This window comes from Thamnophis sirtalis, unplaced genomic scaffold, assembly GCF_051295495.1.
Source record: "Thamnophis sirtalis isolate CommonGarterSnake01/CBP01778 unplaced genomic scaffold, rThaSir2_p1.2 scaffold_10, whole genome shotgun sequence".
NCBI classification, from domain to species: Eukaryota; Metazoa; Chordata; class Lepidosauria; order Squamata; family Natricidae; genus Thamnophis; species Thamnophis sirtalis.
Window position 1 is genome coordinate 31,447,339 of NW_028261390.1, and position 26,400 is coordinate 31,473,738.

Consider the following 26,400-nt stretch of genomic DNA (forward strand, 5'->3'; position numbering starts at 1 on the left):
ACCACCCTCCTCCCTCTTTTTTGGGACTATGAGCATATGTGACTTCACTGTCCTTTGATTTGGAAGCAAGATGATTGGCTGGAAGCGATTCAACACATCCAGCCGGGCAAAAGCTTTGTCTGAGTTGAAGTGAAGTTCCACCGATTTTTAGACGGGAGTCAGCAATCTGGGCTTACTTAGTCGCCAGAAGCGGAGGAGAGCGAGCGTTTCAGAAGGGTCTCTTCGGGAAGGAACCGCGCCGCCGCGCAGCCACGGCTCCCTTCCCTTCGACCCTCGGTGAATAATAGCTGCAGCGGAAGGAAGCAAGAAGCCTTGATGTGCAAACCTCTTGGACGAGAAGAAGCGGAGGAATCCGAGCCGCCTTGCCTACGGGATGTATATTGGGAGCTCCGCCGCCTCGGTCTTGCTGTAGACAACTTTTCCTGAGCGGCTGGGACGTGGCATCCGTTTCAGAAGGAAGGTTTGCAAGCGCGGGTGCCCCCCTTCCTCCCCTTGCTCCCAAGAACCAAATGGACGTCTGGGTTTGAGGGATCGAGATTTAACTTAAGCGAATTGCTTTGTAACTTGTTGGGCAGAAAGAAGCCGGGGAGCCTGTGTCGCGATGCCGTGTTTGGGTCGAAAAATGCACTTTCCTTTTTTCTTTGTACTGGCGACCGTCATGTCCTGCTGGGAAGGCGCAGCGGCCAAAAATCTGAAATACAGGATCTACGAGGAGCAGAGGGTTGGCTCGGTCATTGCCAGGCTTTCCGAAGATGTCGCCGACGTTTTGTATAGGTTGCCCAATCCTTCATCTGTGCGGTTCCGAGCCATGCAGAGGGGGAATTCTCCCTTGTTGCTGGTTCGGGAGGACAACGGAGAGATCAGCATTGGGGCTAAAATTGACCGGGAGCAACTCTGCCAGAAGAACTTAAACTGTTCCATAGAGTTTGACGTGATCACTCTGCCGACTGAACATCTGCAGCTTTTCCATGTCGAGGTCGAAGTGTTGGATATTAATGACAATTCGCCTCAATTCTCCAGAGCTCTTATTCCTCTTGAAATCTCGGAGAGTGCCGCCGTAGGTACGCGGATTCCTTTGGATAGTGCTTTTGATCCAGATGTTGGGGAAAATTCCCTCTACACATACTCACTTTCGGCCAACGATTTCTTTACCGTTGAAGTTAGAACAAGGACAGATGGAGCCAAATATGCAGAATTGATTGTGGTGCGGGAACTGGACCGGGAGCTGAAATCAAGCTATGAACTCCAACTGACTGCCTCTGATAATGGTGTGCCTCAGAGAAGTGGATCATCTCTCCTGAAAATCAGCATTTCGGATTCTAATGACAATAGTCCCGTTTTTGAACAACAGACATACATTATTCAACTTTTAGAAAATTCACATGTTGGCACGTTACTTATTGACCTCAATGCCACTGATCCAGATGAAGGTGCTAATGGCAAGGTTGTCTACTCTTTCAGTAGTCACGTGAACCCCAAAATTATAGAGACTTTTAAAATGGACTCTGAAAGTGGTCAACTAACTCTTCTCAAACCAGTGGATTATGAGACCACCAAATCCTATGAAATTGATGCTCAGGCACAAGATTTGGGTCCAAATTCAATTCCAGCTCACTGTAAAATCATTATTAAGGTTGTAGATGTGAATGACAACAAACCTGAAATCAATTTAAACCTGATGTCTCTAGGAAAAGAAGAAATTGCCTATATTTCTGAAAAAGCATCCACAGAGACTTTTGTGGCCCTTGTTAGGGTGCAAGATAAAGATTCTGGACTGAATGGAGAAGTGGTTTGCAAGCTTCATGGACATGGGCACTTCAAACTTCAGAAGACCTATGAGAATAATTATTTCATATTAACAAATACTACTTTGGATCGAGAAAAGCGATCTGAGTATAGCCTGACAGTCATAGCAGAAGACAAAGGAACTCCAAGTCTTTCTACAGTGAAACATTTTACTGTCCAGATCATTGACGAAAATGACAACCCACCCCAATTTCAGACAAATAGATATGAAATTGTAATCTTGGAAAATAATTCTCCGGGTGCATATATCACCTCTGTTACAGCAACTGATCCAGATCTGGGAGATAATGGGCAGGTGACCTACACTATCTTGGAGACGCTATCTATTTTGGGAAGTTCCATAACTACATATGTGACCATTGATCCCTCTAACGGAGCCATCTATGCACTTAGGACTTTTGATCATGAGGAAGTAAACCAGATAGTCTTTATGGTTCAAGCTAGAGATGGAGGGAGTCAACAGTTGGCTAGCAATACAACAGTGGTACTAACTATTATTGATGAAAATGATAATGCTCCTTTGATTGTGGGGCCTGCACTGCACAACAATACAGCAGAGATTTCAATCCCTAAGGAAGCTGACAGTAACTATTGCATCACTAGGATAAGAGCCATAGATAGAGACTCAGGGGTTAATGCAGAGATAAGCTGCTCATTAGCAACTAGTAGTGAAGAAGGACTCTTTGTGATGGATCCACAGACATGTGACATTTGTTTTAATGCTAGTATTGAATCTGTTATATCAACAGAATGGGAACTTACAGTGGTTGTTAGGGACAAAGGAAGCCCTCAACTGAGTACCAAAGCACTTCTGAAATGCAGTGTTGTTAAAAATATTTATCAACTTTCATCTACAGAAGCAACATATCCAAGCCAACCTCCTCTAGATATTTCCATGATCACAATAATATCCTTAGGAGCAATATGTGCAGTTTTGTTGGTGGTCATGGTCGTCTTTGCTACAATGTGTAATCGTGAGAAGAAAGACACCCGGTCTTATAACTGTCGTGTTGCAGAATCCACATACCAGCATCATCCCAAAAGGCCATCAAGACAAATTCACAAAGGGGACATTACATTAGTGCCTACCATTAATGGTACTTTACCAATCAGATCCCATCACAAAGCTTCACCTTCATCATCTCCAACCCTGGAAAGAGGGCAAATGAGCAGTCGACAAAGCCATCACAGTCATCAGTCTTTAAATAGTCTGGTGACCATCTCATCAAATCATGTACCTGAGAATTTCTCTCTTGAGCTCAGTCATGCTACTCCTGCTGTTGAGGTAAGATCATACAGTTTGCTTTAATAAAAAGTCATTCACATAAATAAGCAAATCCTATGTCTATTTAGTACAATAAATTGCAATGTATCATTTCAGTTATTATATATGATGACTCTACACACCTGTATTTACTATATGCATTTATACATATCCAGAAATTCACTGGGAATATACATTCATTGCAGTTTCCCAAGTGTACACACACACACACACACACACACACACACACACACACACACGGTATTGGATGGATAATATTTTCATTTCTTATTACACTACTTGGATAAAAATATAACAATATCATGGAATACCAGCTGTGAGTATGATTTCAATTTCTGTACAAATCATAAAAGCCATGAATAATAGGGTAGCTAGATCTTGCTATTCTTGCTATCCAAATTCCAGATGACCACTAGATGGGAACAAATGTACCTAGTGGTGATCCAGAGTTTTGCAATCTATAGCTATTACCCTATTTTGTAGTAATTGGTGCAATATTAACTAAATTGGTTAAAATTTAGTTACTATTGATACGATATTAACTGAATTTTAATAGCCTACCAGTAACATTACTCCAGTTAATTAAATATATTATAGAATTAGTCCTTGGAAATCATTCCAGGATGTAAAAATCACGTTCTTTTATGCTTCAGTATTTCAATATACTTCTAATGTATTTGCATATTTAAAGGGGACAAAAGAATAAAGAAATATATTACTAACACTAGTGAAGGTTTAACTACATCTGTTCTAACAGCTTGTGTCAACTGTGCATGCAATTTTTTAATGAACGTGTTTAAGGCCTTTGAGTCATAGCTCAGAGCAGTTAAATATAGCTAATTTTTCACTGACTTCAATGGAATTAAAACTATTTAGAGCCAAGCACTTGAATTTAACTAGCTTAAGGTTCAGCGTTAAGGTTTTTATGTGCTTTGGATCATGAGGCTAAGGTACAAGGCTAAAGTATATCTAATACCCTAAGATGTTTATAATTGTCTTTTATATTGGAGTAAATTCTGTTTCTTTCTTCTGACAGATTATTTTAACAGACAGTTTGTTTTTTTTTAAAAAGTGATTAATATACATAGATTTTATTTGACATATATGGATAACCTTTGCAAAGATTCATTTTTTCCCTTTCTGTTATGTGTTTCATAACAGGTGTCTCAGCTTCTCTCCATGCTTCATCAAGGCCAATATCAGCCAAGGCCAAGTTTTCGAGGCAACAAGTATTCCAGAAGCTACAGGTAAGGATTTTCTTTGGTCAAAGTTCAGAGTAGCATTATCAGAGGGTATAGGCTTAGGTCATGAGCTAATGAACATGTCTGTTTGTTTTATCACAGGTATGCCCTTCAAGATATGGATAAGTTCAGCCTGAAAGATAGTGGCCGTGGTGACAGTGAAGCAGGAGACAGTGATTATGATTTAGGAAGAGATTCTCCTATTGACCGACTTCTTGGAGAAGGATTCAGTGACCTTTTTCTTACAGATGGGAGAATTCCTGCAGGTAAAAATTCAGTGAAAATTGAACAGCTTATTTTCAGCATTCTCAAGCAATAATACATAGACAAATTTATACTGATGAAAAATAAACTCTTATCTTCTTTTTCCCTTTGTACTGAACAACACCTAGAACTTTCTCAATAAATATTTGTCCTAGGAAGGCTTAAAAGTTTGTCTAAAACTTAATAGTCACAACTCTCTGGAGTGCGTATCTATCCCATGATTTGTCTCTTTAAATTTTCCCTAAAATGTATTGAATCCCCAAAATTGTAAGAAGATATCAAATGTTAATGGCAAATAGATATTGTTTGCTGTTAATGTGAATGGCAAGTAGTTTACCACAATGCTTGGACTATAACACTGTTTTAATAACAGTACTGCTAAATCACAAGTAAGAAATCCATGTCTATGCTTGACTTTCTGGCCTCCTTTTCTGATCTTGGCCCACTTCAGAGTGTTCTTTTACTGGGTGTTTCCAAAATAATTGGCTTTTGGGGGGAAGCTGGAGTTTTGGAATGTTAAATACATTTTACTTCTCAAATTCCTTGTCCCCATGGCCTGAACATCCTTGTCATGACAAAGTGAACATCCCTATGACAATTTGAGGCAAAATAAAAATAAGAAAGAATTGAAAAGTAATATCACAGTTGTAAAAGAAACCACCATTAGAGCTGTAGACCTTACAATAGGAATCCTGTTACTTTGCTTTCAAAGTGAGTATAAATCAATCTTGATAGATTAAATTAGGTATGCCTTGGTTAATTAGTTATTGTTACTAAGTTGGATGGGTATCAAATGGATTGCTTATGAATGTTAAAGGTTACAGATGTATACAGACTCCATGTTAAAGGTTACAGATGTATACAGGGTTTTAGCATGATAATTTTTTCTATCTATTTTAAGAACACTAAATATTTTGGTAGACTCTCAGGTAAAATATAATATTATCCAACTAAGATATTGATACTAATAAGGAAACCATTTCTGATAGCTATATTTTTGTTTCATCTTGCAGATATTATCCACATTTAAATCTAGTAGTAAAGCCTATTGTTAGTGTAGCTATTTGTATTCACACTAATACCATGCTCTTCTCCAAATGTTAGTTTTCCAAATGTGAGGGCATAAGGTCATCATTATAGGCTTGCTGGTTCATACCAATGTCTACCTTAGTACAGCATCTATTTCTCATAGTAGCTAAATTCAAGCCAGGTGCTCACAAGCAGGCACATACAGCTTTTCTACTCTTGTTCCTCTGCAACTGCATGAGGAATACTGCTTCCAGTCCAGACCTAATGATAAATCTTTAAGACTGATAACACATGATGGACCTATCTTCCACAAATCTTTTGTTGTTGTTGTTAATTGCGAAGTCGTGTCTGACCCATTGTGAATCTATGGACAATGATCCTCAAGGACTTCATCTTCTCTACCATCCTCTGGAGCCCATTTAAGCTCCCTCCTACTGCTTCAGTAACTTCATCCAGCCACCTCATTCTCTGTTGTCCCTTTTTTCTTTTGCCCTCAATCTTTCCCAGCATTAGACTCTTCTCCAGTGAGTCCTTTCTTCTCATTAAGTGTCCAAAGTACTTGAGTTTCATCTTCAGGATCTGGCCTTCTAAAGAGCAGTCAAGATTGATTTCCTCTAGGATTCACCAGTTTAATCACCTTGCAGTTCAAGGGACTCGTAGGAGTCTTCTCCAGCACCATAGTTCCAAGGACTAAATTCTTTGGCACTCAGCCTTTCTTATGGTCCAAATTTCACAGCTTTCATAAATTCCATAAATATACCCAACCCCTTTTCAAATCATTCAAATCACTGGCCCTTGCTGTGCGTTATGATAGGTCTAAGCAGAATCATGCACTGGAGTTCATAAAGCAAATCTCTGTCTATTTACAGTAGGAAAAAATGCAAAGGTCTGAGTTTTAGTTAAGCATTCATAAATTGGGTAAATGCAGTGTCAAATACCCTTAGCCAAGAGTTAAGCTTCTCTCAACTAAATTTCCATCATGGGTTTCTTCTCACAGGAAGAAATGGAGAATGGACTGCTACCTTATACTTTGCATACCTGGAAGAAAGAGTACAATATATGCTTATCAAACAAAGGTGCTTTGAAGCTTACCAGTAAATTATAAACTTTTAAACTTTTTCTATAAAAATCTATACCAAGCATAATATCAATAGCAAAAGCACTTACAGTATATACCACTTCATAATTACAGAGTCAGCATATTGCTGGATCCTCATTTTACTGACCTCAGAAAGATAGGAGGCTGAGTCAACCTTGAGTTGATCATGATCGAACCAATGGCAGTTGGCAGAATTAGCCTGAAATACTACATTCTAATCACTGTGCCACCATGGTTCAAAACTAGTCCAGTTATAAAAAAACTGAGTATATATTCTGAATTAGATGAGTAATATCTAATAAATGGAATTCTAGATTCTGTAGATCTAGAATCTAAATGGCAGCTATTTGTTTAACTAGATTAAAAGATATACATCAAAATGGAACGCAACAAAATGATTTATAAAAGTCAAAGGCAGGAGTTGATGCCACATTGCTCTCTTACTGTCACTAATTAAGAATTTTTTTTTTCACGACTTAGATTCATGAAGTTAATCAAGAACTTTGGATTTAAGTGTGTTAAAAGCTAGGGAATCTTTATAATTAGGCTGTTTTATTCTTTTCTGAGTAGCAAAAAGGTATTTACAACAAAAGTTATGAGAAAAATATTTGAAATAAGATATAAACAAGCCAGTTAATAATATTTCATATAATTATAGTACCAAAATAACACAAACATGGGCCAATATTTTTCTACTTCAAAATTCCAAATATAGTCAAATAAATAATTAAACCCATGATTAGACTCAATTTATACTTTATTTCATTTTAAAGGAAAATTAAATGAAATTTAGCTTTTGTCCTTACCTTTACATAGCTCTTTGGAATATAAGTTTAGAATGCAAGCCAAAGGCCAAACCTTTGACAAAATTAAACACTACTATTTTAAGATTCAGTGAAAAACTGAAGTACTGATTTAGTGAATGAGCAGAAAATATATGTATATTTGTTCAAACTACTTTTAACTAAAGTTTTAAACAGTCAAGAGTTAACACCTTGAATTGTGCCTGAAATCTTGCAGATTTTAACATCTGGTTTCATTTTGCTTTCAGCAATGAGATTATGCACAGAGGAATGCAGAGTCCTGGGGCATTCTGACCAGTGCTGGATGCCACCCCTGCCTTCCCCATCTTCTGATTATAGAAGCAATATGTTTATACCAGGAGAAGAATTTCAGCCTCAGCAAAGCCAGCCACCACAGGAGGAGGAGGATCATCAGGAGGTTGAATCATCTGAAAAGAAAAAGAGCTTTTCAACTTTTGGCAAAGACAATCAGAATATAGAAGAAGCAGCTGACATATGTACCTCATCTCTACTCTCTGAAATGAACAGCGTCTTCCAACGTCTCTTGCCTCCTTCGTTGGATGCTTACACAGAGTGTAATGAAATAGAGCCTCCCAGCTCACTAGAGCGCAGGAAAGGACATTTGCCAGCCAAGGCTGTAAGCTATCCACAAGGGGTCGCAGCCTGGGCAGCCAGTACTCATTTTCAAAACCCTGCAAGTAGCACTGGGCTTACTATGGGAACTCATTCAGGTGCCCAGCCCACTTCAAAATGGCTACCTGCCATGGAGGAAATTCCAGAGAACTATGAAGAAGATGAGTTTGACAATGTACTTAACCACCTCAGTGATGGTAAACATGAACTCATGGATGCTAGTGAACTGGTGGCAGAAATTAACAAGCTGCTACATGATGTCCGGCAAAACTAGAGTGTCTTATTTCATAGCATCTTAATTTCCCATATTTTTGGGGAAATGAAGAGATGGGAACTCATAATGAAAAGAACTGGCATTGCCAATTAGTTACATTTATCATAAATGTGTCTGTGTATGTTGAATCTTAAAATACTGTATTTTCATATGTACACAATGCAAGTGTGATTATCTTTAACTGTATTTTAAAAATACATTTGTATCTTATATTTATGCATAATTTAACAAATAAATTTTATTTTTGTACTCCCATGGCAAGCATGTTTTCCTACATATAAGCCGCTGACACCATTTGTGTCAACGTACAGTATTTCTATCACAAGTGTATAAATACCCCAAACCTAAGGAATGCCATTTTCCATGGGTTTTTCCACAAGCGTTTAATGTTATGACACAAAATTGAATCAATTGAAACTTTATCCAAATGGAAATTTCAATAATTAATGATCTAAGAACTTATTGCAATGTTTCAATTCTTATAATAAAGAGTTGTCAACTTTCTGGAAGCCTAGAATTTTTTATTTTTTTATTTTCAAATATGGATAATTAAAAAGGAAAGATGTACATTATTCTGATTGTAAATCATAGCCTAATTCCCAAATGGTCAAATAATTCCAAGAATGGAATTGTGTATATTTTACATTTGTGTTGTATTTAATTTAATTTAATTTAATTTAGCATATAGATTGGAATTGGTCCACTGAAATTAATTGTACAGCTCTGTTTTGGGTAAGTTCCCTTTCATGTATTGGGCTCAATTTCCTTCCACTCTAGCCGTGCAGGGTGGTCTGATTTTTGTTTTGCTTTGTTTAATATTTACATCTGTTCCATTATTGAAGCATAAGGTATAAATGATGCTAATATGCATTTTAACTAGCATTGGTCTGACAGAGTTGACAGACATAGTTGTCTTCCAGAAAAAGCAAAAATGTAAATCTAACTAAGTTACCCTACACATATGTTTCAAATTAATAGGTTCTTTCCAACTGGCTAGAAAAACTATGATATGCCCAAATGATTGTAGGCAAGCATGGCTTTTTGACAGATTGTTTTTCTTTCAGTGTGGTACATTGTGCAGGATGAAATAGAACTAGATAGCTGCTTTTGGTGTTGTGAGAAGGTAGAATATTATCAGCGGTTGATTACTTTTATCATATTTTTCACAATGGTGAAGATCCTTCTAGTTCACTAGTTGTTAAACTGGGGCCGATTACCCCAAGGAAGGAATCTGGGGTTATCATGAGGCTAGTTTGGGACTGGTACCTGGGAAAGCCTCCCTGAGATTTTTTTGGGGAGGCCGGGGGAGGGGGTTAGAAGAGAATAATGATATGCCACAGCATGAAAGGCATAAATGGGTCAACAGTTTAAAAATGATTGGACTTCAATGTTCTGCTTCAAGCGTCAAAATAATATTACTGATTTGGAGGGTTCATATATAGTGCCATTTTCTGCTCTACTTCAGGTCTTGGATCAGCCTTGAAATTTTGCATAATTCAGTTTACCCTTATTTTTAATCTATTTATACATACACATATGTATAAAGTGAAGAGTCTAGCTCAAAGCCACCTGTGTATATGAATAGGAGAGGGTAAAATAATTTCCTTCACATAGCTCTGTTTTGAAAGAGGCATGTGTATGTTCCCATGTATATTTAATGTCATACGAGAACATGGATGGCAATCTATGTCATGTAATTAATATAATCCAGAGATACACAGCAAAGTTTAGTAAAGTTTTCTGGCTACATGTGGAACATAGATCAAAAAGCTAGAGTTGTGGTCAAATTATTAAATTCATGAACATTCCCATATTAAATATGTTCCATTTGTTGATTTGGTTTTAATTAATTTTACTTACGACATGTCATTACTGTTGTGACCACATCCTCTTATTTGATCTGTCTCAGTCAATTTCTAGTGTAACCTCATCTAGAAAAAAGCTGTAACAGCTGTAGATAACCTGATATTGTATTCCTTAAGGATTTTCTGGTTTGTTGTTATAAGCATTAGGGGTTGATAAGAATAATTGGCCTCCTTGCTTCTCTTGTGTACTATTTGGGTACACTGTTTAATATTAATATCTCTAAGCTTTGAATTTGAAACTGGAAACTGTACATGCGTACATGTTAATTCTACAAATGAGTTAAACTCCATACCTTTCTAGAATCTGTCTTCAGCTTGCAGCTTCCTTTATGGTGTTATGAAGAGAAATTCAGGGTGCCAGACAATGATATTTTTATCCTTATGCATAATTTTGCTCGACTTTATTTCTAGAACCAGTAAAACCAATGCTTTTCAGCAGAGCCAAGTGTGTTAGAATTTATCCCTCTGCAAAGAAATGATAGAGGAAAAGTATCAAGACTAAAAGCCTTTTTTTCATTTTGAGCTTCAAAGCAATTTTCCACACTCATATCATTGTAGAGATAAGCACCCGAGTTGTTGGAAAGACAGGATAGCCAAAACCTTCTAGGGAATTAAATGGTATTGGAAGAGTTATTTATCTACCAAAGGGAGAGAAACTTCTACCTTTTCCTCCTCCTTCTCTGAAAATTATATCTGCAGTAATAAGTTGAAAATGAGATTCAGGAGTTACAGTTGAGATGTGACTGAGAAAATTACATTTGAATGAATTTCAATAAATATATTAAGCCTTTAAATAGCATTTGGGAACTAGGCAAGGAATCACTAAGCAAAGAAGGAAATGGCTGCATTTTTCATAAGCATCCAGCTTTGCAGCATATTGGAGAATGAAATAAACACAGCAGGGATTCAGTGGCAATTTTCAACTATGTAAAAGATAGAAAACACCAAAGAGGAAAGATGCCAGCAGTAAAATGTAGGTATGTGCAGTCACCCACCAACCTCAAAACACAAAGGAGAATTGAGACAAGCCATCATTTTGGCAGCAACTAGAGCAATACTAGAGCAAAAATTGGTTCAGTGAAGCTATACCAGCATGAAATGCATACTGCTTCATTGATGTTCTCTATTCTGTCACTAATGTCTCTGAATTTTCTGCAACGTAATGCATGCTGAAATCTAACAGATTTATGCACTGTGAGCTTGACCTTGTGAATATGTCAAATAAGGGGGAAACACTAATATCAGTACCAATTCACCAAGAATGAATTAAAGCTAACTCATTCATGACCTGGGAATATTATGAAGGCAATGTCATGGGAACATGACAGAAAATATATGTTGCTGTTTATGCTTGCACATGGTTAAACGCAAGTGACCTAGATGCTTTTCACTCTAATACGTCTAGCTCATTGTACGAGGTGAGGTCATTGTGGGATGGTATCTTAGAAACAAATAAACAGAAATATATACAGTATATTTTCTAGTAACCCTCTAAGTGACCAAGAAGAAGAAGCAAAGCAACTTCATGGAGTTAGAAAATTCTATGTAATGAATTCTTTTTTTTTTCCTTTTCAGAAACTAAGAAAGAGAAACCAAATAGAAGTCACTGCTTTTCTTTCCTTCCTGCTAAAACTGACAAATGAATGGTTCACAGTGAAAGGGAGGGAAATGTATGTCAGTGGCGGGTTTCAAAGTTTAGTACTACCAGTTCTGTGGGCATGGCTTGGTGGGTGTGGCAGGAGAAGGATACTGCAAAATCACAATTCCCTCCCACTCCTAGGGAAAGGATATTGTAAAATCCCCATTCCCTCCCCACCCCACCAACTGTCCAGCTCCGTTCTCCTGTGTAGGCCAACAAAAGAACACCCAACCAATCAGCTGAGACCTGGGAGACAGCAAATAGATTGGGAGCGGAGCCATTCAGAGATCGTATTTTCTGGTTCCCCAAACTACTCAAACTTTCTGCCACCAGTTTTCTAGAACCTGTCAGAACTGGCTGAATACCACCTCTGTATGGTATCAGAATCGTTATCTATAGCTTCGTGTTTCTTTTGATCTTCCTGCATGGAAGTTATGAGGACTCAAACATATTGTAGGAAACAAAAATGCATTAATGACTGGCCACAGAATATATGATCCTGAAGCTGAGCATATGAAAATGACAGTTTAAGATATCAAACAATTCATCTTGAATATTGTGTGTGCCAAAATACACAGTGAATTAGCTAAAATTATGACCATACACTCCCTGAAGTTATGACACTCAGTTTCCAAAGTCTAGGATACATGTTTTCTCTTCCCATGCATATTTAGCTTTTCCAAGAAGAATACATGCCAAAAATGCCTCCAGATATAAGAGAGTATATTGGTTTACATTCAGTTTCCACAATCCACTGGGGATTAACAGCTGGAGATGCAAAATCTTTAAATCAGTTTGTGCCTAGAAGACAAACAGAAAAGATGCAACTTTTGTTTTAAACTAATGTCTCACTCACTAATTTAATAATGGTGATATCTGACCATTTCCAATGTATTATCAAATGCTGTAACTATTTTCTCAGGCTGGAAGATATAGTTTTTCCTTCAATACATTTCTATAGACTTCATGAAAAATCTATAGGTGCAAATGTCAACATACAATATTTATTAATTAAAACACAACAGTGCTGACTTATATTAATCACCAGAATAAATAGACATGCATACCTCAGATTCAAGGAAATTACACAAAATGTGTTTTTTTTCCCCCCTTTTTTTTTCAGGAATGAAGAAAGGAAGTGAAAGAACTTATTTCATATCTACTTACCATTTGGTATGGGATAGGGTGAACTAATTGAATGAATCCAAAGAGAAAACTAAATGAAACATATAAACATAAAAAGAGAGGCGATGCACCCCAACATGCCTGAGAAACGTTTACTGGCACACAAAGCATCTAACCGTAATGTAAATTAATGAGATATTGCCATGTAAACCAAGAAATCTTTGTGGTGAGACAATCTAGTGAGACAAGACCATTGAAAAGTAGGTGTGCTTAACTATATTTCAAAGTGTATATAAGGTAGTCATAAACTTCCATGAGATGAAACTTTGATGAGATCTAAGTGGGAAGATGCTGCATATTTTATGGTTTTGAAGGGTTTTTACTCACCTATACATTTTTGGATTATTTAACTGGCAGAAAAGTGAACTGATCTTCCCTTCTTTTTGTAATTTGTATTCTTGAATATTTTGTAATTTGTATTCTTGAATATTTTGTATTTTGTATTCTTGTATATTGTTAAAATTTCTGTCTTTGATTCAGAGGCAGGTTGCTACTGGTTTGCATCAGTTTGGGCAAACCGGTAGTGGAAATTGCGACTGGGTCGCCGAACAGGTAGGGATGGCAGGCTCACTATGCCCCCGAACCAGTTCCCCGGTTGCCGCGGCATGTTTTTTTTTTTTTACATTTTAAAAGTTCTGCGCATGCACAGATCTATTTAGAGGTAACTGTGCATGTGCACAGAGCATGTGCAAATTGCATGCGCACCGGCCCAGCAATAACGGCAGCAGAAACCCACCCCTGCTTTGATTAATATTCTTTGATTACCATCTTGGGTTTTTTATTACATTATTTTCTTATCCTGTCTTGAAATAAACCCTTAAGTACTCATGCTATGTAAACATTGTTTCCAGATCCAAAAGAACTGATGATCCAATCCGGCTGCATTGGGACATGCAGACACCCAAGAAAACAATTTTTGCAGCTGAGAGTTGGTGTCACTTAGATTCTCATAAGACATGCTTTTCATAAGTAGCTCATAAGAAAACATTGGGGAGCAGATATGAAGTGGCAAAGATGTAAGCAGTGAAAATGTTTAAGAAGGCCATGGGAAGAAGATGCTTATAAATGATGATTGACAGCTAAAATAGCTAACATAAACAATTCTACTGGCCATTGAACATGGATTGTTGATTTTAGGCCAAGAAAGAGCAACTAATGATCTTTAAACGGATTAGGCAATGTTTGCTTTGCTGAGAGCTCATTCATTTGTGAAACATTTGAAGTCTACCAAGCGGTTGAGGACCTGATCTGAGGGACAAAAGCAGAGGAGATGTGAAGCCTGATATATTCAACAGAAGGATTGATCAATAGGGTTAAAGCTGACAGAAGACAAATTCTTTTGAGAATACAATGAGATTATACATTTGAATTTAAAAAGATGGGGATTGGAATGCTGTTTTCTTCTGTCTTTTAAACATAGCCTTTGAATTCTTACATGTATCTGTGACAGTGCCCTTCTCAACAAGGACTGTTGAAAATCCACTGAGCCATTCTAAGCAAGGATTATTTCTCTCACACAATTCTGCTTACTGGTAGAGGTCTGTGAAAATGCTTCTTCAGTTGGTGCATAGATAGGAGGTTGATTGTGTCATGGAATATATATATATATATATATATATATATATATATATATATATATATATATATGTATATGTATATGTATATGTATATGTATATGTATATGTATATGTATATGTATATGTATATGTATATGTATATGTATATGTATATGTATATGTATATGTATATGTATATGTATATGTATATGTATATGTATATGTATATGTATATGTATATGTATATGTATATGTATATGTATATGTATATGTATATGTATATGTATATATATAAAATAGAAAATCTTAGGAAATCCCATTTTTTCCTTCATATTTTATCAGTAGCTTAGAAGTTTAAAATCTCCCCCCCCCCTGGTTTTATATGGCTCATGGTTAATGTCTCTCAGCTGTAATAGACATATTGTCAAAGATGGATTTAAATCTTTGAAATGAAAGCATAGTAGACATTTTGAGGATCTGCTATGTGCACAATTATTGCCAGGTAATGATTAAAAAAATGTACTAAATTAAATAGCTTAGAAGTAACTGAAAAGATCCTTTAAAAGCCTCGTTAATATTTAAATGTATCCATTCTACCCTTCCCATCCCATCACTGTGTTTGCTCATTTGATACCTAAATACATAAATGTTTTGATGCAGGGATCCTACATTTTGATAGTGAATAAATTTAGATATTCTAGCTTAGTTCTTAGGAACACTGCAGAGTTGGGAGATCATCCTATATACAGTAGAGTGATATGTGATGCTATCATGCTATTCTGGGTTACACATATACTTTTTATCCCCTATCCCTTCTTAGGTAGACAACAGCAAGTCTTATGAATATAGATGCAATTTTGCTATTCTAGGCAACTAAGATGTAGAACCAATTGTACTTTTTTCCTATAGATTATTTCTACATAGTAGCAACCCTGAAGACATGCTTGAAAGTTAGATTTACTATTACCATTGATTTTTGTTACATGTTAGTTAATAGAATAGAACAGAACAGAACAGATAACAAAGTTGGAAGAGACCTTGGAGGTCTTTTGTGCAACCTCTGCTCAGTCAGGAAATCTTACACCACTTCAGACAAACGGTTATCCAAATCCCCTTAAAAACATCCAGTGTTGGAGTACTCACAAGTTGTTCCACTGGTTAATTCTTCTAACTGACAGGAAATTTATTTTTAATTCTAGGTTGCTTCTCTCCTTGATTAGTTTCCATCCACTGCTTCTTGTCCTGCCCTGTTTTGGAGAATAGCTTGATTCACTCTTCTTTGTGACCCTTGAGATATTGGAACACTGCTATTATGTCACCCCTAGGCCTTCTTTTCAATAAACTAGACATACCCAATATGTTTTAGCCTCTAGTCCCCTAATCATCTTTGTTGCTCTTCTCTGCACTCTTTCTAAAGTCTCAACATCTTTTTTACATCGTGATGACCAAAACTGGATGCAGTATTCCAAATGTAGCCTTACCAAGGCATTATTATGTGGTATTAATACTTCACATGATCCTGATTCTATCCCTCTGTCAATGCAGCCTAGAACTGTGTTGCCTTTTTGGCAGCTGTAGCACACTGCTGGCTCATATTTAGGTGATTGTCTACTAGGACTCCAAGATCCCTCTCACAGTCACCACTATTGAATGAGGTACCACCAGTGACGTGCAGTTAGGGGATGCAGGGAAGGCAGGGCCTCACCACTGTCATCATGAAAAGAAAAAAGATGTAAAAGGAAAAAGGCTGAGGTAGTTGCTGCCAGTCACAGTGGATGACTCTGCTTAGTGCTTAACTGTTTAAAAAAGCCTCTAAAAAAGTGCCCTCTACAGGAGGAGGCGGGAGAACCACATGCTTAATTTAGTCTATGTTTATGATCATTTGAGCAGAGTTAAGCAAGGGTTAAAAGCCGAAAAATTCCTTATGTAGATGAGGAACTTGGTTCTCTTGCCTCCTCCTGTAGAGGGTGTTTTTTTAGAGGCTTTTTTAAACAGTTAAGCAGAGTCATCCATTGGGGACTCTGGCAGCAGCTAACCCAGCCTGACCTCAGCAGCTCTTGCCTTTTTCCTTTTACATTTTTACATTTTCATCATGGCAGACAAGAGCAGAGTTGAAATCCTCTGTGAAACAGCTGGAAAAGGTGTGTGGGTCAGAGGAGGAGGAGGAATTCAAAATTAATGTAATTTGTAAGTAATTGTATTATTGTAAGTAGTGTGTGTGTGTGTGCGTGCGTGCGTGCGTGTGTGTGTGTGTGTGTGTGTGTTTTACCCGCTTCTGTTGGCCTGCGGGCTGGCACTTTTTTATGTTGAAAATAGTGGCAGGGCTTTTGGACATAGCAGCAGTGTCAGGGCTGCTTCATGTAACCAAGAAAGAAACCACTCAACTCCATTTTGCAGAATTAAGAGTACTTTTACTGGTTATAAGTAAATAAAAGCTAAGCAAAGCTGGATCTGAGATAAAAGCATGCACAAGCATAGATATAAATGCATGACCCATTCCCCTCCCCTTGGTAACCCCAACCCATAGTCCAATCCAATTACTCCACAGGTGTCATGTGGGAGACATCTTGAAAAACCATCATCAGGTTGGTATGCCGGAGAGTTGGCCTTGGCAGGAAACTCCTCTTCCCGCTACATGTGCAGTAGATGGCGAGAACAACTCCCTTCTGGCAGTCTCTCCTGTACAGAATATTTCCCACACCCAAATACCATGCCCCCCCCCTCCCCGTTTCAATGGCAGCCGAAAAGCAAGCAGCAAAACAGAGGCTGACAGGCAGGGCTTTTGAACATAGCGGCAGGGCTTTTGGACATAGCGGCAGAGCTTTTGGACGTGGCAGGGTGGCTTTTGCCTCTAGCGGCGAGGTGGCAGGGCGGCTTTTGCCCACTTTCAAGAAAGCTTTCTTGAAAGTGAGCAAAAGCCGCCCCGCCGCCCGGCACTATGTCTGACATAGAGGCAGGACGCCTCTTTGTCGGACATGGTGTCCCACCTCTATGTCGGACATAGCATCGGGGTGTCGGGGCGGCTTTTGCCCACTTTCAAGAAAGCTTTCTTGAAAGCGGGAAAAAGCCGCCCTGCCACCCCGGCACTAGAGGCAAAAGCCGCCCTGCCGCTATGTCCAACATAGAGACGTCCCGCCTCTATGTCGGACATAGCGCCGGGGCAGCAGGGTGGCTTTTGCCCGCTTGCATCACCAGCCATAAACCTCACCACACGTCACTGGGTACCACCTATACTGTACCTGTGAATTTGGTTTTTCTTGCCTAAACCTTACTTTTTTCACCATTGAATTTTATTTTGTTAGATAGCACCCAATGTTCAACTCTGTCAAGTTACACATATACAGTTTTGAAATACAGATTAGGGCTGTGTCCTTTTTAGAATTGTTCTTATTCATTAAATAATAAATAATATGAACCAAAATAATGAGGGGTTATGATTGGATGAAGTCCAAAACACTTCTGCCAAATCATTTTTGGAAAGTTCACAGCCCTACAATAGATGAAGTTTAAATTTGTAAATAAAGCTTTGGGATGTGAGATGTTTTATACTATATGTTTTCTTCTGTGAATTTATGTTTTACACATTGGAATTGGAATTGGAAAAGTTTATTTATAGGCCGCCCTTTTCCCTGGGGGGACTCAGGGTGGCTTACAACTCATAGGGAAAGGGGATACAAACAATGACACATAAGCACAATACATAATTAAAAATAACACAACATTCATACCATTCGGGTGGGGATAGATTACAATCTTAGCCCCAGGCCTGACGGGATAGCCAGATTTTAAGGGCTGCGCGGAAGGTCTGGAGGGTGGTGAGGGTACGAATCTCCACGGGGAGATCATTCCAAAGGGTCGGAGCTACTACTGAGAAGGCTCTCCTCCGTGTGGTCGCCAGTCGACACTGACTGGCAGATGGGATCCGGAGGAGGCCTAATCTATGTGATCTAATTGGTCGCGAGGAGGTAATTGGCAGGAGGCAGTCTCTCAAGTAGCAGTTAGACTTATATACCGCTTCATAGGGCTTTCAGCCCTCTCTAAGCGGTTTACAGAGTCAGCATATCGCCCCCAACAACAATCCGGGTCCTCATTTTACCCACCTCGGAAGGATGGAAGGCTGAGTCAACCCTGAGCCGGTGAGATTTGAACAGCCGAACTGCCGAACTAGCAGTCAGCTGAAGTAGCCTGCAGTACTGCACTTTAACCACTGCGCCACCTCGGCTCTAGTATCCAGATCCACTACCATGAAGGGCTTTATGGGTGGTAAGTAGCACCTTGAAGTGCACCCGGAGATCAACAGGTAGCCAGCGCAGCTCGCGGAGGATAGGTGTTATGTGGGTGAACCGAGGTGCACCCACAATCGCTCGCGCGGCCGCATTCTGGACTAGCTGAAGTCGCCGGATGCTCTTCAAGGGCAGCCCCATGTAGAGCACGTTGCAGTATTCCAGCCTAGAGGTCACAAGGGCACGAGTGACTGTTGTGAGGGCCTCCCGGTTCAGGTAGGGTCGCAACTGGCACACCAGACGAACCTGGGCAAATGCCCCCCTGGTCACAGCTGACAAATGGTGGTCAAAGGTCAACTGTGGGTCCAGGAGGACTCCCAAGTTGCGAACCCTGTCTGAGGGGTGTAATGTTTGACCCCCCAGCCTGAGAGATGGAACACTTGCCAAATTAGTGGAAGGGAAACACAACAGCCACTCGGTCTTATCCGGGTTGAGCACAAGCTTGTTAGCCCTCATCCAGTCCATAACAGCTTCAAGGCCCCGGTTCATCACGTCCACCGCTTCATTGAGTTGGCACGGGGCGGACAGATACAACTGGGTATCATCCGCATATTGATGGTATCTTATCCCGTGCCGCCGAATGATCTCGCCCAGCGGTTTCATGTAGATGTTGAATAGTAGTGGGGATAAGACCGAACCCTGCGGCACCCCATATGTTAGGGGCCTAGGGGTCGATCTCTGCCCCCCAAGTAACACCGACTGCGACCTGTCCGAGAGGTAAGAGGAGAACCACTGTAAAACAGTGCCTCCCACCCCCACCCCCACCTCCCGCAGTCGTCGCAGAAGGATACCATGGTCGATGGTATCGAAAGCCGCTGAGAGGTCAAGGAGAACCAGGATGGAGGCATGGCCTCCATCCCTGGCTCTCCAGAGGTCATTGGTCAATGCGACCAAAGCGGTTTCTGTGCTTTAACCAGGCCTGAAACCGGACTGGAATGGGTCGAGATAACTAGCTTCCTCCAAGGACCGCTGGAGCTGGAAGGCCACCACCTTCTCAACAACCTTCCCCATAAAGGGGAGGTTGGAGACTGGACGATAATTATTAAGAACGGCTGGATCCAAGGATGGTTTCTTCAGGAGGGGTCTCACCACCGCCGCTTTAAGTGCGGAGGGAAAGACCCCCTCCCGAAGGGAGGTGGTAACAAGCGCCTGGATCCAGCCCCGTGTCACCTCCCTGCTGTTAGCAACCAGCCAGGAGGGACACAGGTCCAGTACGCAAGTGGAGGCACTCACAGCTCTCATGGCCTTGTCCACATCGCCCGGGGCAACATCCTGAAACTCAACCCAGCGGTGGTCTATCAGATTATTCCCTTGTGCCTCGGCTGGATCTACAAAATCGGAGTCCAAGTCCGACTGAAACCGAGCAACTTTGTCCGCCAAGAACTGGACGTAATCCTCAGCCCTACCCTGCAGGGGGTCCCCCGTATCCCTCCTATTTAGGAGGGAGCGGGTTATCCTAAACAGGGCGGCTGGGCGCGACTCAGCGGACGCAATCAAGGTGGCAATATAAGATCTTTTTGCCATCCTAATTGCCCTGATGTACTCCTTGATGCAAGATGTTAAAAGTGCTCGGTTCGATTCGGACTTATTGGACCTCCATGCGTGCTCTAGGCGTCTCTTCCGGCGCTTCCTCTCCCGGAGCTCCTCGGTAAACCAAGGAGGCCTCCGGAATCCACTGCCTTGGAGCAGCCGTAGTGGCGCAATCCGGTCAAGAGACTCCTTCGCTGCCGAGTTCCAGGCAGCAACCAGAGTCTCCACCGGACTGTGGGCGAGGGTATCAGGAATAACCCCAAGCTCCGTCTGGAACCTCAAGGGGTCCATAAGTTGCCTGGGGCGGAACCACCTGGTCGGTTCCTCCTCCCTACAGTGGGGGTTTGGTCTCCGAAAGTCAAGCCTCAGTAGGCAGTGGTCTGACCACGACAGGGGTATGATCTCATTACCCCTCAGACCAAGATCACAAGTCCACTGCTCTGAGAGGAATACGAGGTCGAGCATGTGACCCGCTGAGTGGGTTGGGCCCCGAATTACTTGGGTCAAGCCCATGGCTGTCATGGAAGCCATGAACTCCTGCGCCCCATCAGAGTGTTCACCGAGCGAAGGCAAATTGAAATCCCCCAGGACCATAAGCCAGCGGTTTACATACATGTTTACATACATATGTGGAATGTGGTGTTTCAGTGGCTAAGACGCTGAGCTTGTCGACCAGAATGGTTGGCAATTTGGCGATTTGAATCCCTAGTGCCACATAACGGATTGAGTTCCCATTACTTGTCCCAGTTTCTGCCAATCTAGCAGTTCGAAAGCACGTAAAAATGCAAGTAGAAAAAATAGGAATTACCTTTGGTGGGAAGGTAACAGCATACATGGAGATGTCTTCGGACAGTGCTGTCCCTTCGGCTTTGAAACAGAGATGAGCACCGCCCCCTAGATTTAGGAACAATGAGCACATATGTGCAAGGGGAACCTTTATCTTTACTTTTACATACATATGCATATAACACATATTACATATTTCCATTGTTATATTCATACACAGAATAATATAAACAAAATATTTATTTATGTATGATGAACAGTTTGATCTAGTGGTTAAGACTTCAGGCTCAAAACGAGGAGATTTCATTTCCTGTTCATCAATTTTGTCATAGCCAATGGATCAACACTGATTTAGACCAATTTTAGTCCTGTTATAAATAAACAGTGACAAATATATTGATGGGGAAGAAATTCATGCAAATCTAACAAAGGATTGCTTGAAGGACTATATAAAAGAATAAGCCTAATCTTAGAGATAATCAGGCACAGTTTTTATAATTTTATGACCATAAAGTCTTTAAGTCATTTAGTCTAGATCATTTCTTCTCTGATCTTTTTAATGTAATGAATACCGAGTTCTAAACACATGCAAAAGGGTGGAGGAGGGTAGATATGAAAAAATAAGTAACTTCTAACTAATGCCCTTTGATTTAAATTGTTGTGCTCTTTTTGAAATATAAAAAGAAAACTCCCTATAGTCACAGTTATTATTTCCTAGCACCTTTTCAAAGAAACTAAAAAGAACATTTTGTGAGGAAAGTTTTCATTTCATTATGAATATGATAATTTTTTCATATCTGATATTGAACATGCAAAGACAATATTAGAGATGCAGGAGGCAAAATGAGGTTATTAATAAGCATAATACTAATTCAAAGCAAATCTCGTCCCTCTATAACCTTTTGAGACTATGTTTATCTTGGCTCAGTTCATATAATATGCTAAACTCTATAGTTTTTGTTTAGTTCACATAATGTGATGTGCTAAAGCAAAGAAATCTTATTATAGCTGCATATAAATATTAGGATGATGGCTAAGTGTATGCACTATACTGAACTACAAATTATCCAAACTCTATTTTGGTGTCCTGTACTATACTTGCTGTGCAATGTGAACCAAATGCTGGATTACTCATCCATTCCTGACAGAACATAGTTTTTCTTGTACAAAACACTATCAAGGAACTGGATCTAAAAATATATGGCCAAACAACATGCAAACATTAAGTTAATATACAGTTCCTGTGGGTTTTTAAAATAATAAATTGAAGATAAACAGAGTCATCATCTGAATATGTTCACTGATCTGTTTCATCTATTTTGCTTATTGTTTCTTATTGTACAAGTATCATTCTGACAGATACTGCCTGGGACATATTAGTTCTGTGAGATACTACTCTAAGTGCTGTATCAGACATTACCAGCATTGTTTCTTGAAGAAGTTTGACAAACTATTTGAAGTGTTCATGCCCTGTAATCTCTTCTGAGAGGAATTCTTTGAATTCTGTGTCTCATCCCTGGGACTGCTGTCTGGTTGAAAGCCAAACATATGGTGCCTGCTTTGTGGGCAGAAAGCTTCAAACTGGCAGGCACAATCGTTGCTCACTCTGCTAGCTCCTCTGCCATTTCCATGTTAAATTTCAGGGATTAAATTTTATTCAGACTCCTTTCGATCTGAACATTCCCTTTTTCCATTTCTTAGTTAATACCTTCAACATGAAAGTCTTTTCTTCAATTCTAATTTTTGAGTGCTTGCAAATAGATCAAAAGAAGACACATAATTTGAACAGAGTCAAAGATTATATAATCTTCTTCCAATGAAATTATTTCATTTTTTTCAAGTGAAAGAAGTATATTATCAGTTATCTATGAGATTAATACTATACATTGGCAATGCAAGCCTGATGGATTTTAGAAACAATTTCTGTTGGTTTTGAATTTGGAATGCTCAACTGCACTGTGAATCTCCCCAGTGTTGAAACCTGGTCCAATGAAACATCTGTGCAAACACAAATGTGCTCCAATCTGGCTTTTAAAAACAGCAGAAACAAGTATCAGTGCAATTTGTCTGATGGGCGGACCTGGACTCCAATCCTGCAGAACCAGCTGAGGCACCAAGGGATAATCTGGTAGGACATCACTGGATTGATTTTCAAGCTGTTACCCCTGAGGACGTGGACAAGGCCATGAAAGCTGTAAGTGCCTCCACATGTGTACTGGACCCGTGCCCCTCCTGGCTGGTTGTTAACAGCAGGGAGGTGACACGGGGCTGGATCCAAGCGGTTGTTACCGCCTCCCTTTGGGAGGGGGTCTTTCCCCCCGCATTAAAGGCGGCGGTGGTGAGACCCCTCCTGAAGAAACCATCTTTGGATCCAGCCGTCCTTAACAACTATCGTCCAGTCTCCAACCTCCCCTTTGTGGGGAAGGTTGTTGAGAAGGTGGTGGCCTTTCAGCTCCAGCGGTCCTTGGAGGAAACCAGTTATCTAGATCCCTTCCAGTCGGGTTTCAGGCCTGGCTACAGCACGGAAACCGCTTTGGTCGCATTGATCGATGATCTCTGGAGAGCCAGGGATGGAGGTCATGCCTCCATCCTGGTACTCCTTGACCTCTCTGCGGCTTTCGATACCATCGACCATGGTATCCTTCTGCGACGACTGCGGGAGGTGGGGGTGGGAGGCACTGTCTTACGGTGGTTCTCCTCTTACCTCTCGGACAGGTCGCAGTCGGTGTTGGTCGGAGGGCAGAGATCGACCCCTAGGCCCCTAACGTATGGGGTGCCGCAGGGTTCGGTCCTGTCCCCCCCTTCTTTTCAACATCTACATGAAACCGCTGGGTGAGATCATTCGATGGCACGGGATAAAATACCACCAGTATGCGGACAATACACAGCTGTATCTGTCCGCCCCGTGCCAACTCAATGAAGCGATGGACGTGATGTGCCAAGGCCTCGAGGCTGTTAGGGACTGGATGGGGGTTAACAAGCTTGTACTCAATCCAGATAAGACCGAGTGGCTGCTGTGCTTCCCTCCTACTAATTGGCCAAGTGTTCCATCTCTCAGGCTGGGGGTCAAACAGTACGCCCCTCAGATAGGGTCCGCAACTTGGGAGTCCTCCTGGACCCACAGCTGACTTTTGAACACCATTTGTCAGCTGTGACCAGGGGGGCATTTGCCCAGGTTCGCCTGGTGCACCAGTTGCGTCCCTACCTGAACCGGGAGGCTCTCACAACAGTCACTCGTGCCCTTGTGACCTCTAGACTGGAATACTGCAACGTGCTCTACATGGGGCTGCCCTTGAAGAGTATTCGGCGACTTCAGCTTGTCCAGAATGCAGCCGCGCGAGCGATCGTGGGTGCGCCTCGGTTCACCCACGTAACACCTATCCTCCGCGAGCTGCACTGGCTGCCTGTTGATCTCCGGGTACACTTCAAGGTGCTAGTTGTCACCTACAAAGCCCTTCATGGTATTGGATCTGGGTACTTGAGAGACCGCCTACTGCCAATTACCTCTACTAGACCAATTAGATCCAACAGACTAGGCCTCCTCCGAATTCCATCAGCCGGCCAGTGTCGACTGGCGACTACCCGGAGGAGGGCCTTCTCTGTGGCTGCTCCGACCCTCTGGAACGAACTCCCCGTGGAGATTCATACCCTCACCACCCTCCAGGCCTTCCGCACAGCCCTTAAAATCTGGCTCTTCCGACAGGCCTGGGGCTAAAGACTTGCTGCCCCACTTCAAATGGTATGACTGTTGTACTTTTTTTTAACTATGTATGGTTTTATGTTTTCTGTAACTGTCAGCTTCTGCTTTGCTATCGCTTCAGCTGCCATGAAACGGGGAGGGAGGGCATGGGTTTTGGGAGGGGTTATTTAATGCGCTGGTGGAAGTTTCTGGAGTTCACCGACTGATCCGACTACGCATGCGTGGGTGTTTCCCGCCAGGACTAACGGCACCGACATTCCATCTTCGTGATGCCTTTTGAAGTTATCTTGCACCTGACACTTGGAAGACTTATGATTGGACTGGGTCTATGATGCCAAGGGGTGGGGAATGGGCTATTCTATACATCAATTGCTTTCGCGCCTAATTAACCAGACTTCGCTACGCTTTGCCTTTTAACCATTCTTAATTAGTAAAAGTACATTTGATTTCTACACATGGAGTCTCATGGTCTTTCTTTCCTAATTAATTAATGGAGAGGAGCTGACAGTAACTTTGTTTGTTTTTCCCTCCCTTTGAGTTGTGAGCCGCCCTGAGTCCCCTTAGGGAAAAGGGCGGCATACAAATAAATTAAAATGAAAAATGAAATGAAATGAAAATGATGGGTTGTGTCAGATTTAAATCTGTAATAAGAGAGGAAAATCCCTCTGGTAAATTGCATAGGAAAACATTCCTCTTTAGAGAATCTGACAATATGTTTGAATGTGATTTTTCCCCTTCAAAGAGTTACTTGTGGTGTATAAGCTACAGTAAATAATAAATGATTGTCAGTGTTCAAGCTACTTGGGGTTAGAGAGATTTCTATTTTAAGAAGTACATGTAAAGCAGAGTAGAGAACTTAGTATCTGTTCTCAAAATATGGTAATGTTGATAATTTTAGATAAAAGTTCTGTATTTTGGAATTATTGATGGGCAATAAAGAACATCATCCACATTGTTACAGTATAGCAAGAATGCCCAGTCTTAGGACTCCAATCAGTTGGCAAATTGACATTTTGGATTGTGCACAAACCAATTTGTACACACCTATATTCATGCACATCTACATCAGAGGTAGGTTCCTCCTGATACAGAACGGTATGCCAGAAGAGGTAGTGAAAATCTGGCAGATCAGACTCGACCGGTAGTAATGTTAGCCACGCCCCCAACTGGTTCTCCGGTCAGAAGCTTCACCAGAATCTTTCTTTTTAAAAAGGCTTTTTCCCCTGCCTGCTCAGGCAAGGGAAAAAAGGCTTTAAAAAATAAAAGAGAGAGAAAAAGAGAGAGAAAAAGAGAGAGGGGGGCAGAAGGGAGGAAGGGAGGAAGGGAGGGAGGAAGAGAAGGGAGAAAGAATGAGAAAGAAAAAGAAAGAAAGAGGGAGGTGTTAGAAGGAAACTCACTTTTCAGCTGGGAGATTCAACAGAA

At 40.7% G+C, this 26,400-nt stretch overlaps 1 protein-coding gene and 1 long non-coding RNA gene across 2 annotated transcripts; one reads left to right on the forward strand and one right to left on the reverse strand.

Annotated features, from left to right (window-relative positions):
- Window positions 1-601: 601 nt before the first annotated feature.
- On the forward strand, window positions 602-8,681 carry PCDH18 (protocadherin 18). The gene is made up of 4 exons (XM_014064332.2): window positions 602-3,091; window positions 4,253-4,338; window positions 4,435-4,598; window positions 7,776-8,681. Exons 1-4 carry the CDS (start codon window positions 602-604, stop codon window positions 8,432-8,434), a joined length of 3,399 nt encoding a protein of 1,132 aa, XP_013919807.1. The 3' UTR covers window positions 8,435-8,681.
- Window positions 7,464-26,400, reverse strand: LOC148043834 (uncharacterized). Its single transcript, XR_015697888.1, has 4 exons — window positions 26,376-26,400; window positions 21,301-21,386; window positions 10,593-10,764; window positions 7,464-7,955 (listed from the first exon to the last, which is right to left on the reverse strand). It is a non-coding gene; the product is annotated as an uncharacterized LOC148043834 (long non-coding RNA).

Coding starts and splice junctions, on each gene's coding strand:
- PCDH18 (XM_014064332.2), top strand. CDS start 602: ATGCCGTGTTTGGGTCGAAAAATGCACTTTCCTTTTTTCTTTGTACTG. Junction 4,339..4,434: donor AAGTATTCCAGAAGCTACAG/GTAAGGATTTTC, acceptor GTTTTATCACAG/GTATGCCCTTCAAGATATGG. Junction 4,599..7,775: donor AGATGGGAGAATTCCTGCAG/GTAAAAATTCAG, acceptor TTTTGCTTTCAG/CAATGAGATTATGCACAGAG.